This window comes from Ornithorhynchus anatinus, chromosome X5, assembly GCF_004115215.2.
Source record: "Ornithorhynchus anatinus isolate Pmale09 chromosome X5, mOrnAna1.pri.v4, whole genome shotgun sequence".
Lineage (NCBI taxonomy): Eukaryota > Metazoa > Chordata > Mammalia > Monotremata > Ornithorhynchidae > Ornithorhynchus > Ornithorhynchus anatinus.
The window spans coordinates 4,871,933-4,884,794 of record NC_041753.1 but is presented as its reverse complement, the minus strand read 5'-3'; the positions used below and the strand labels follow the sequence as shown (position 1 = coordinate 4,884,794).

At 67.1% G+C, this 12,862-nt stretch overlaps 1 protein-coding gene across 1 annotated transcript; it reads right to left on the bottom strand.

Moving 5' to 3' along the window:
- Nucleotides 1-1,183: 1,183 nt before the first annotated feature.
- LIX1L (limb and CNS expressed 1 like) lies at nt 1,184-12,862 on the bottom strand. The gene is made up of 6 exons (XM_029055523.2): nt 12,562-12,862; nt 8,671-8,834; nt 5,641-5,781; nt 4,341-4,436; nt 3,775-3,852; nt 1,184-2,366 (listed from the first exon to the last, which is right to left on the bottom strand). Exons 1-6 carry the CDS (start codon nt 12,860-12,862, stop codon nt 2,124-2,126), a joined length of 1,023 nt encoding a protein of 340 aa, XP_028911356.1. The 3' UTR covers nt 1,184-2,123.

Sequence of the window (12,862 nt, the reverse complement as noted above, 5' to 3'; positions counted from 1 at the left end):
CCGGGAGGGCGCTGGGGAGGGGGGCGCGCGCGCGCCCTCGGCCGCCATGTGGGGAAGGGCGAGGGGAAGTATCGCGAGAAGGCCGCCATCTTGGTAAGGTCGAGCCCGGGCCGCCGCGGCCTCCGGCGCCCCCTGGTGTTGAGACTCATGCTTTCCCGTTCTCCGCCTCCTCCTCATCACCATTATCCTCCTTCATAATACAATATATAATTAATAACCAGCATCAATAATCGTTATAATTTAAGAGATGTGCCTCATCTGTCAAATGGGGATGGAGACCGCGAGCCTCACGTGGGACGACCTGATGACCCTGGATCTACCCCAGCGCTTAGAACGGTGCTCTGCACAGAGTAAGCGCTTAACAAATACCAACGTCTTCCGTGATTATTAACAATGATTATAATGTAATATACTAATAATAATAATGTTGGTATTTGTTAAGTGCTTACTAGGTGCCGAGCACTGTTCTAAGCACTGGGGGAGAGACAAGGCAATCGGGGTCAGTCCCCATTTTCAGATGAGGTCACTGAGGCCCAGAGAAGTGAGTGACTTGCCCGAGGTCACCCAGCGGACAAGCGGCACAGCCGGGATTAGAACTCACGTCCTCTGCCTCCCAAGCCCGGGCTCTTTCCACTGAGCCACGCCGCTTCCCGCCCTGCGCCTGCCGTGTGACCTCGGGCAAGTCGCTTCACTTCTCCGCGCCTCAGCTCCCTCATCTGTAAAGTGGGGATGAAGACTGGGAACCCCACGGGGAAGGGGGACCGTGTGCAACTTGATTTGCTTGTATCCGCCCCAGCGCTCGGAACAGGGCCTGGAACATAGTAAGCGCTTAACGGGTACCACGATTATTAACTTGGATCTATCCCAACGTATAGAACGGTGCCGGGCACATAGTAAGCGCTTAACCAGAGCCACAATTACTCTTATTACTCCCCCAAAAGCTTAGTGCGGTGCACACGGTAAACGCTCGATAAATGATTATTTTTTTTTTTAATGGCGTTTATTAAGCGCTTATTATGCGCCAAGCGCCGCGGGGAGCTTGGGCGGCGCGTCCTTGACGGGTTTTCCTCTCTGACCCGATTTGGGGGGGGGGGGGGGGTTGGGGCGGAGGGGAGCCGGGCGAGAGGTCACGGACGCCCCCGTAACTCTGGGAACGCTGCAAGGAGGAGCCCCGGCTGGCTGCTACACAAAAGTCGTTTATTATATAAAATTATACGTACGAAATACATAGGGCAGGATGGGGGTTTGGGGTCCCGGGGCGGGCGGGAGAGGGCGGGGAACCGAATGCGCCCGTCGGCGGATCTCGGGGTCACCGGGGGGTGGTCCTTTCCGGTCGCCCCCGTTGGGCGGAGGGTCGGGGTCCGGGAGGCCGTGCGGAGCGAAATTCGGCGGGGAAGGAGGCCGGAAGCGTGAGGCCCACCCGCCCACGGAAGAGGGGGGTGAACCCGATGACCTCTCCGTCGGGTCACGGCGGCGGGCCGGGGCCGAAGGCGGGCGCGCGGGTCCCCTCGGGGCGGGGGGCCGAAGAAGAGGGGTGGGTTTCCGACTGACGGCCCCCGGCCCCCACCCCGGAGGGAGTCCAAAGGGAGGCGGTCGGAAGCCGGCGGAAAGAGGCGCCCGGCTCCTTCCCGGGGCCGGGGCGACGAGGGGGGCGGGCGGGACCGCCGCCGGGGCCGGGGCCGGGGCCGGGGAGGCCGGGGGCACCGCTGCCCGCCGCTTCTCCCGAGGGGGACCCCGTGTGCGCCGGGGGAGAAGCGGGGGGCCGTCTGGGGCGGGTAGGGGTCCGTCCTCCGAAGCGGGGGGCCGGAAATGGGAGAGGCGCCGGGCGGGAGGGGGCGTGAAGGCGGGCGGGTCGGGTGCGCTCTTAAAGTGCCTCGCTGCCGAGCCGACGGCTCGGGGTCGTCCGGGGAGGGGGGGGGGGGGGTCGGCGGGGCGCCGCGGCCCCCGGGCCCGACGGGACGGAAACGGAACGGCCGGGGAGCCCCCCGCGACCGCGTGCGGCCCGATTCGCCCGCGTCCACCCCGGCGCCGAGACTGAGCGCGGGGCGGAGGACGAGAAGCCGAGAGAGGGGCCGGGACCGGCCCGGACGCGGGGAGGTGGGCGGCCGGGGCCGGGACGCGGCCTAGCAGGTGGCCGAGCGCAGGGAGCCGAGCTGCCCGGCGGCCAGGAGGAGGATGTCCTTCTTCTCCTTGTGGAAGCGCAGCTCCTTGCCGGCCAGCCGCGCCTCGTCCAGCTCCCGCTCGGTGCCGGCCAGCTCCCGCGACAGGGCCCCCGCCGCCCCCTGCTCCCGGCTCACCCAGTCCAGGGCCATCTGGTGACGGATGTCGTCGTCCAGGGTCCGGTGGGAGTAATGGGCCAGGACCTCCTGCGGAGGGGCGAGGGCCGGCCGTCAGGCGGGGGGCGGGGGCATGAGGAGGAGGAGGAGGAGGAGGATGGCATTTGGGAAGCGCTTACTATGTGCCCGGCGCTGGGGTAGAGACGAGGTCATCGGGCGGCCCCACGGGGGGCTCACCGTCTTCCTCCCCGTTTTACGGGCGGGGGAACCGGGGCACAGAGGAGTGAAGCGACCGGCCCGGGGGGCCGCGTGACGGCGACGGTATCTGTTAGGCGCTTACTACGTGCCGAGCGCCGTTCTAAGCGGGGACGCGCCGGCTCCTCCGTCCCACGGTGACTCTCCCCGGGCCTCCGGAGCCTTATCGGAGGCCCGTCTCCTCCTCCGGGAGGCCTTCCCCGACTTCGCCCTCCTTCCCTCTTCTCCCGCTCCCTTCTGCGTCGCCCCGACTCCCTCCCTTTCTTCACCCGCCCCGGGCCCGACGTGGTGGGCCCGGGCCCGGGCCCGGGAGTCAGAAGTCACGGGTTCTAATCCCCTCCGTCGGGTGACCTCGGGTCAGCCGCTTCGCTTCTCCGGGCCTCGGTTCCCTCCTCCGGAAAACGGGGGTGGAGACCGGGAGCCCCACGCGGGACGGGGGGGGGGGGGGGCCCGCGTCCAACCCCATCTGCCTCAGCGCTTAGAACAGTGCCCGGCACAGAGTAAGCGCTTAACAAGTACCTCCGTTATCGTCATCGCCACGGGACTTTCGTCTCGCCCCGTCATTTATTGATTTCTAATTATGTCCGTCTCCCCCCCCCCGGATGCCGCCCCAAGACCGCCAGCTCATTATGGGCAGGGAATGTGTCTGATGTCACGTTGTCCTCTCCCAAGCCTTGATACAGTGCTTTGCGCGTAGTAAGCGCTCAATAAACACGACTGAATTGAACGTGTCTGTTTATCGTCCTCTCCCGAGCGACTGGTCCAGCGCTCTGCACACAGTAAGCGCTTGATAAACGGGGTCGAACGCAACGGGTCTACTGTTATACTGTCCCGTCCACCGCGCTCCGCGCGCAGTGAGCGCTCAACACGGCCGAATCGAATCGAATGTGCCTCCTTGGCGTCGTACCGTGCTCTCCCAAGCGCCTGGGTCCGGTGCTCCGCACGCAGTGAGCGCCGGAGAAACCCGACCGCGTGGTTTGGCGGCAAGAGCCGGGCCCGGGAGTCGGAGGACGCGGGTTCTAATCCCGGGCTCCGCCACCTCGCCGCGTGACCCTGGGCGAGTCACTCGACTCGTCTGGGCCTCGGTGACCTCGTCCGGAAGACGGAGATGGCCCGACGACCCCGGATCTCCCGCGGCGCTCGGCACACGGGAAGCGCTTCGCAAACCCCATCGGTATTATTATGAGTGAGGGTCCGCCCCCCCCCCCCCCCTCGGCCCCCCGGCCCCCTCCGGTCGGCCCACCTGCCGCGAGCATCGTCGTTCCCGCATGGCTTTCAGGCTGCCGTTCCAGTGCAGCAGCTGGAAAACCGTCATCAGCTCCTGGGAGGGGGCGAGGGTCAGCCGTTTGGGGGGGGGGACGGGGGGGGCCCCGCCTCGCGGCCGGCCGGGCCCCGCACCTCCCCGTCCCCTCCGCCGCCGGACAGCCGGGCCGCTTCGGGAATCCCGCCCGACCCCGTGGCTCCGGGAGAGACACGCGGTCGTCCCTCCGGGTCCGAGCCCGGCCGGCCCCCCGGGACCCGCCCCCCGGAGGAGGGGGCGACCCCGGAGCGAGTCCCTCTCCGGGCGTCCCTCCCCGGACGGAGCCGGACCGTTCAGACGGACTCCTCTGCCTCCGGGCCGAGGGATCCGGCCGGGGCGGTGGGGAAGTTGGGACCCCCTCTCCGAACCCCCACACCTCTCCCCCCGGCCCCCGCCGGGCACCTCGTTCGTTCGGTCGTTCAGTGGCATTTAGCGAGCGCCTACTGGGCGCAGGGCGCTGTACTAAGCGCTCGGGAGAGCCCAAACCAACGCCCGCCGCGGGGCAGTACCTGGAACTCCAGCATCGACTTGCCCTTGTTGGACTCGAGCATGAAGCGGAAGGCGCCGATGCCCGTGTTGGGATTGTCCGCTTCCTCCGGGTTGCCCTGGGGCAGACGCGACACCCTCCGCTGGCGCCTCCGCTCCCGACCCCCTCTCCCCCCCGGGAGGGGTCCCGGCGCCCCCCGTCTCGGCCGGGGTCCCCCCCCCCCCCCCCGGGAGCGGCTGCGGGCGAGGGGGGACCGGAGAGCTCAAGCCACTGTGAAAACGGGGATGACGCCCCCCTGCGGGACAACCCGATGACCTCCCATCTACCCCGGCGCTTAGAACAGTGCTCGGCACATAGGAAGCGCCTAACAAAGGAGCAGCGTGGCTCAGTGGCAAGAGCCCGGGCCTGGGAGTCAGAGGTCGTGGGTTCTAATCGGCGCGGCTCAGTGGAAAGAGCCCGGGCTCGGGAGTCGGAGGTCACGGGTTCGGATGCCGGCTCAGCCACTTGGCAGCTCTGGGACTGTGGGCGAGTCACTTCGCTTCTCGATGCCTCAGTTCCCTCATCTGGAAAACGGGGATTCAGACCGGGAGCTCCCCGGGGACCACCCCGTATCTCCCCCGGCGCTTAGAACAGTGCTCGGCACATAGTAAGCGCTTAACAGATACCAACATTATTATTATTAATCCCGGCTCCGCCACCTGTCAGCTGGGCGACTTTGGGCAACTCCCTTCATTTCTCCGGGCCTCAGTTCCCTCATCCGGAAAATGCGGATGAAGAGCGTGAGCCCCTCGTGGGACGACCTGATGACCTCGCTTCGACCCCAGCGCTTAGAGCGGTGCTTGGCACCTAGTAAGCGCTTAACAAATACCAGCGTGGTTATTATTTTTATAAAAAAAAACCACCCACTCCCCACACACCCACCGGGGGCGAGACTTGGACGGAGAGTGACCCCCCCCCCCCCCGCCCGCCCCCTTTCCCCGACCAGAGCAGCGGTCTGACGTAGCGGCGAGGGCCCGGGCTGGGGAGTCAGAGGTCGTGGGTTCTAATCCCGCCTCCGCCACCTGTCTGCTCCGTGACCTCCGGGCACAGTCGCTTGACTTCTCTGGGCCTCGGCCCCCTCATCTGCAAAACGGGGACGGAGACCGCGAGCCCCACGGGGGACAACCCGCTTACCTCGTATCTCCCCCGGCGCTCGGCACGAAGCGAGCGCTCAACAAATACCGTCGTCGTCATTATTATTCGGGGCGGCTTTTCCCGGTCTACCCGCCGCCCCCCGGGGACCCCTCTCCCCTCCTGGCTCGGAGCCCCAGGGGGCGGCTCACGTTGAAAGACGCCAAGGCCTCCGACACGCTCTTCTCGATGAACTCCTCCGTGATCCGCCGGGAAGGGTGTTCGTTGAAGACGGAGTTCATCAGGGCGATCTTGGCCGCGCTGCGCCGGGCCTCCGCTTTAGTGGGGCAGAACTGCGGGGAGAATCGATCGGCCCTCCGGCCCACGATCTCCACCGCGCGCTCACGACGGGCGGAGGGAGCACCCGGGAGACGGCGCCGCAACGGAACCCGCCCGCTCCTTCGAGGGGAATGGATGACGGATGCTATCGGATTGAAAAGATGCGGGGGGGGGGGGCCGGGCCGCCAACGTCCGGGGGGCGGTCACAGATCCGGGGTGGGGGGGGACGCAGAAGGGAGAGGGAGCCGGGGGAGAGAGGGCGCCATCGGGGAGGGCCTCCTGGAGGAGGTGGGACCTTCATAATAATAACGACCGTACTTATTACGCGCTTACTAGGTGCCAAGCACCGTTCTGAGCGCTGGGGGAGACGCAGGTCATCGGGTGGTCCCCCGTGGGGCTCACGGTCTTCGTCCCCATCTTCCGGAGAGGGAACTGAGGCCCAGAGACCGGCCCAGAGTCACCCAGCCGATAAGCGGCGGAGCGGGGGATTCGGACCCGTGACACTCTGAGGGGGCGTGGGGGAGCGGTGGTCGGGCGCCGACGGCGGGAGGCGGTTCCAGGGGGAGGAAAGGGGACGGCGGCGAGACGGGCGGGATCGCGGGAGGGAGGCAACGGGAGGCAACGACCCCGGAGAATCCAAGTCAGCCGGGCCCGGGACCTCCCTCCCTCCCTCCCTCCCTCCCTCCTCTCCGGCCGGATCCCAGCACGACCGTTCATTCGGTCCTATTTGCTGGGCGCTTACTGCGTGCAAAGCGCTGTACCGAGCTCTTGGGAGAGGACCGAACCACCCGCGCTGCCCACGAGGACCTTCCACGCCACGGGAACCCGGCGGCGTCTCCCCCACGCCCGCCTCGGCTCTTTCGTCCTGGAGGCCCCTCGGGCCCGTGAATAATAACGGTAACGGTGGGTTAAGCGCTTACTAGGTGCCAAGCACCGTCCCAAGCGCCGGGGGGGATTCCAGGCCGTCCCACGCGGGGCTCCCGGTCTCCACCCTCGTTTTCCGGACGAGCGAACTGAGGCCCCGAGCAGGGAAGGGACTGGCCTGGGGTCACCCGGCTGGTAAGTGGCGGAGTCGGGGTTAGGACCCGCGACCTCTGGCTCCCAAGCCCGGGCGCTTGCCGCTGAACCACGCTGCTTCTCCATGAAGGGAGAGGGGGAGGCGGGGGGAGAGGGGCAGCTGCACGGGACAGGCAGTGCCCCGGTGCTGAAAAATGGCACCTCGGGGCTCCCTCCTTAGCTCTTCTGAGCACGTCCGAGTCCTCCTGGCCCTTCCTTCCCTCCCTCATTTCATTCGCTCATTCACTCGTACTTATTGAGCGCTTACTGCGCGCAGAGCGCTGCACTGAGCGCTTGGGAAAGTGCGACGCAGCAATAAAGAGGGGCAATCCCTGCCCGCAACGGGCTCACAGTCTAGAAGAGGGGCGGGAAAGACACCAATATAAGTAAACAGGCATCAATACTCCCCATCCACCTTCCTCCTGGGTGCTTTCCCCCGCGCTTTTTTTTTTTTTTTTTTAAAGTGTTATTTATTAAGCGCCCACCCCGTGTCAAGTGCTGGGACGGATACAAGCTCGTCAGGTCGGACACAGTCCCTGTCCCGCATGCGGCTCGTAGTCTTCGTCCCCGTTGTACAGCTGAGGGAACTGAGGCACAGGGAAGGGAAGTGACCGGCCCGGGGGCACGCGGCGGACCAGACGCGGAGGCGGGATTAGAACCCAGGTCCTCTGACGCCCAGGCCCGGGCTCTTTCCAGTACGCTGAGTTGTTTCCCCGACGCTCCTCGAGGGCCAGGGCGGGTTCCTTCCCCTCTACGGGACTCGCCCGAGAGCCCGGTACGGAGCTCGGCACGTAGTGATGTGTCAGTCAATCGTCCGGTGATCGATCGTATTTATTGAGCGCTTACTATGTGCAGAGTGAGCACCGCATATCAACTGATCGGGGGAGCGTAGATTGAAAGCATCTCGAGGGCGGGAATCGTGTGCACCAACTCTACCTTCCCCTTCCGAGCGCCTAGCAGGAGGTGCTCGATACACAGCACGGCCTGGCTGGCAGCGTCACCGGAAACTCGACCCGCTGAGGGCCCTTCACGCGAGTCCCAACCCAGAAGGACCTGGGTTCTGATCCCCGCTCCGCCTCCCGTCTGCCGTGCGACCTTAGGCAAGTCACTTCCATCCAGTTCATCCGATCGGATTTACGGAGCGCTTACTGGGCGCAAAGCACTCTACTGAGCGCTCTTTAGTCACTCAGTCACAACATCACCTCTCTCGGGCGAGCCCGTCGTCGGGCAGGGATGGTCTCTATCTGTTGCCCAACTGTCCGCTCCAAGCGCTTAGCAGAGTGCCCCGCACATAGTAAGCGCTCAGTAAATACTACCGAATGAAAGGCGTAGTGGAAAAAACACAGGCCCGGCGATCGGAAGGTCACGGGTTCTAATCCCGGCTCCGCCACCTGTCTGCCGTGAGACCTCGGGAAGTCACTTCCACTTCCCCGGGCCTCAGTCTCCTCGTCTGGAAAACGGGGACGGAGACGGGGAGCAACCCGATTCGCTTCTATCCGCCCCGCGGCTCAGCCCGGCACACTGTAAGCGCTTAACACAGACCGTCGTCATTCTCGTCTGGGCCTCGGTCCCCTCCTCTGTAAGACGGGGACGAGACCGCGAGCCCCTCGCGGGACCGCGGCCGCGTCCGACCCGACTGCCTCGGATCCCCCCCACCCCCACCCGGCGCTCAACCCGGCGGCTGGCACGCTTCAACGCCGGGAAGAAAAAAGCGCCGCCGGCGAGCCGGGCCCCAAATCCTCTCCCCGGCGCCGCCGTCCTCCCCGGGGAGCGAGCGGTGCTCTGGGGGTGTCCGGGAGGGAGTCGGGCTCGGTCCCCCCGGGGTCCCCGGCGGTGCCCGCTCCTACCTGGAAACTGCCGAAGCAGCTCCCGCCGGGCAGGGTGACGTAGCAGACGTACGGGGGGCTGTTGGAGGGGACCATCTCGTAGACCACCAGCGCCCCGTTCTTCAGGTCGGCCCCCCGGGACTGCTTCATCTGCCAGAACTCCTGCAGGGCCTCCACCACGTTCACTGCCGTCGCGGAGGGAGGGGGGGAGAGAGCACGGCTCGGTCGGGGGGGTCTCCGTCCGCCCCGCCCGCCGCTTCGCCCCGTTCCAGGCCTCTGAGGCCCGCGGCGTGGGGGGGGGGGGGGGGGGCAGGCGGGACCCTCTGCGACCTCTGACCTCGGCCCAAAGTCTCGGCGGGGGGGGGGATGCTGCCGGACACACGCCCCCACCCCCTGTGAGCCGCCCCCACGGATAATAACGTTGGCATCTGTTAAGCGCTTCCTACGTGCGGAGCGCCGTTCTAAGCGCTGGGGGAGATCCAGGGTCGTCAGGGGGGCCCGCGTGAGGCTCCCAGGCTTCACCCCCATTTTCCAGCGAAGTGACCTGCCCGCGGTCGCACGGCTGATAAGCGGCAGAGCCGGGAGTCGAACCCACGACTCTCGCCACCGAGCCTCGCTGCTTCTGCGGATGGGCTGGGTGGAGCGGGGGGCTGCCCGCCACCGGGAAGGAGGGGACGAGGAGGGGACGGGCCCGGACGTCCGAGGAGCCGGGTTCCCCTCCCGGCTGGGCCGGCTGCCTGCTGTTCGATCACGACGACTGATCCCTGGCCCGAAAGGGAGGGAGGGGGGGCCGATCCCCAGGCCCCAAGGGGGAAATCGATCCCCGGGGGGTGGGGGCGGACGGTTTGGTGCCGGCGACGGGGCCGGCCTGGAGGCGGGACGCTTCTAGCGGGCGGGGGGGAGGGGGGGGATGGGGTGGTCACCCCCGCCGCCTCCCCATCGGACCTCTCCCTTGGGAAGCGAGGCGGGAGGGAGTCGGGAAGAAAGCGGCGCCTTCCCAGCCTTAAAGGCCTCCGAGCCGCGGACTCCCCCGCCGGCCGCCCGGTCCACCGAAGCCGGAAAACCGGCTGCGCGTCAGAGGCCGCGGGGAAGCCAAACACGCAGATACGCACCGCGAGATTTAGGGGCGGGGGCCGCCGGGCCGCGGAGGACGTCCGCCCGGAGCCCGGGACCCCCCGAGATGCCCGGGCGGGGCGGAGGGAGGGGACGGGGCCCCGGAAGGGTGTGGGGGGGTGGAAGAGGGGAAGAGAGAGGAAGAGGAGGAAGGGGGGATGGAAGGGGAAGAGGAGGACGAGGCGAGGAGGAGGAGGAGAGCGAGGAGGAAGAGGGGAAGGAGGAAAGGTCTCCGTGTGTCCGGTGAAGGGGCAGCCGCTCCTGGAGGCTCGGGGCCCCCGACCCCGCCGTCCTCACCCAGATCCCGCCGGGCATCCATCGCCCCGGCGAGGGAGGGGATCCACGCCGGACGGGGCCTTCGGAGGCTCGGCCCCCGGCCTCCCCCCTCGACCCCGGGCGACCACCGGGACGGAGGCGGAGGGTTCGAGGGGGTCCGGGGCCGGGGGAGCAACGGAGGGCCTGACTTTCGGGCCAGGGAGGGGGTGCTCGGCCCTCGGGCCAGGAGGCCAGACGGTCCGGGGAGGAGGCCGGACCGACACGGGGGGGTCTCGGCCCTCGCCCCCGGCCCCCCGCTCGAGGCGCAGAGGGGCCGGGGCGGACACTCGGGGTCCCGGGTCCTCGGCGGCTGGGGCCGGCGGGCAGGGGGCCGGGGCGGAGGCCCAGACGGAAGGGGGGAGGCCGCCCGCCAGGCGTCCGACGCCGCGAAAGCCGGCGAGGCTGGGAGTTTGGCCCGCGGGAAACGCTTGAGGTCGGGTGGGGGGGGGGGGGCGTCGGGGAGGGGGCTTCCGGGACCCTCCGAGCTCGCTCGGGGCGCCGGGGGAGGGGACGGGGAGGGTCTTTGGACGAAGCCTCGGAATCCCCGGCTCCCACCAACCCAGCTCCCGACGGATTAGGAGGAGAATCGGGGATAATAGTAATGATGTCGGTATCTGTTAAGCGCTCACTATGTGCCGAGCACCGTTCTAAGCGCTGGGGTAGACATAGGGGAATCGGGTCGTCCCACGTGGGGCTCCCGGTCTTCATCCCCATTTGACAGATGAGGGAACCGAGGCCCGGAGAAGTGAAGTGACTCGCCCACAGTCACCCAGCCGACGAGTGGCAGAGCCGGGATTCGAACTCATGAGCCCTGACTCCAAAGTCCGTGCTCTTTCCACTGAGCCACGCTGATGGGATGGTGGGGAGGTGTTGGGAGCTGGATGACCTCCGGGATCCCCCCCTCCCCCGCCCCGGGGGTCATCTAATCGATCGTCTCCAGGCGACCCCGACGTTCAGTACAGTGCCGGGCACCCAGTACGCGCTTGACAAATCCCATCACTCCTTGTTACGATTAGTATCCCCGAGGAGGGAATTCCCGCCGGGTGAGGAATCGAAACAGGGTGACGGTTTACGGGGCGAGGGGGGGGGAGACAGGCTGAGGGCGATGCGGGGAAGGGGGGCCCGCCATGGAGAGAGGTTTTGGAAGGGAGAGGCGGTTCCGGGTGGGGGGTGACGGAGAGGGTCCGGGGGAGAGGAGGAGGGGACGGATCTCGCCGGAGGGGGTTGGCGGGGGGACTGCGGGGGAGGGGGGGGGAGAGGAGGGATAATGGGGGGGCGATATGGAGGGAAAGGCCGGAGAAGAGACATCCTTAAGAAGAGGAGTCTCTGTGTGTGTTGGGGGTGATGTTCCGAGAGAAAGGGAAAATCCTCTGGGCATACAGGGGTTGCAGGGGGACGGGAGGATGGGGAGGACCCCGGCACTGGGGTGGGGGGCACCTGCGAGGGGTAGGGGGGCAGTCTGTCCGGGGGAGCTGGGGGGGGAAGGCAGAGCAAGGGGGTGCGGGGGGGCGTCTGGAAAGGGAGGAGAGGAAGGTGGAGGAAGGAAGAGTCGGGGGGGGGGGGGAGGTGGAGAGGAGGGGAAGGGAGAGGGGGGAAAGGAAAGGGGGAGAGAGGATGGGGAGGGAGAAAAAGGAAAGGAGACGGGAGGGGGGCAAGTGGGGAGAGGAAAGGGAGAGAGGAAAAGGAAGGGGGAGAAGAGGGGAGGTGGAAGGGGGTGAGGGGAGAGGGACGAAAGAGGAGAGGGAAGGAGGAGGAAGGAAGGGGGAGAGAGGGGAGGAGAAAGGGGGGAGATGAGAAGGAAAAGGGGGGGAGAGGAAAGGAGGAGAGAAGAGAGGGAAGGAGGAGAGAGAAAGGGAAGAAAGGGGAGATGGAAAAGGGGGGAGAGGAAAGGAAAGGAGAGAAGAGAGGGAAGGAGGAGAGAGAAAGGGAAGAAAGGGGACAGAGAAGGGGAGGAGAGGGAAAAGGGGACGGAGGGAAGAGGCAGGGAGGACAGGGAACGGGGAAGAGAAGACAGGGAAGGAGGAGAGGGGAAAGGGCAGAGGGAAGGGGGGGAGAAAAGAGAGGGAAAGAGAGGAGAGGGAAAAGGGGAGAGAGGAGAGGGAAGGGGAGGAGAGGGAAAAGGGAGGAGAAAAGAGAGGGAAGGGGGAGGGAGAAAGGGGGAGAGGAAAAAGGGGGGAGAGAGGAAAGAGACGGCGCCAGACTGCTCGTTCGGTTGCCAGACGACTTGGTTTGTTTCGTTGTGTTTTCCTCCCCGGTTGAGACCGTCGTAAGCCCGGCGTTGGGCGGCCCCGCTCTCTAGCTGGGGCCCGACGGCTCATTCCTTCGTTCGTTCATTAGTCTTTATGGCGCGCGCCACAAATACTTCTATTTATGTATTTATGTCTTTCAGCGGGCGCGCCATAAATGCTCTGGCAGGAACGAAGGAGGAGGGGGAGGGAGGAGGGAGGAGGAGGGGAAGGGGAAGGGGGAGGGGGCGCGGCTGACCTCGGCCGTAGCCCTGCGTGTGCTTGGCGAAGCTCCGGACGACGGCCTCCACCGCCTCGCGCAGCACGGCGGGGCCGCCCGGGGCGGAGGGGGGCGGGGGCGGCGGCGGCGGCGGCGATGACGACGACGCCGCGCCCCCGCCGCCGGGGGGCGCCCCCGCCGCCGGGGCGGGAGCGGCGAGCCCGACCCCGGGGGGCGACGGGGCGGAGGGCGAGGCCGGGCCCGCCGTCACCCCGGCCCGCGGCGCCCGCGACGACCCCGCCGCCCCCGCCTGCGGCCGCGGCGCCCGCAGCGTCTCCAT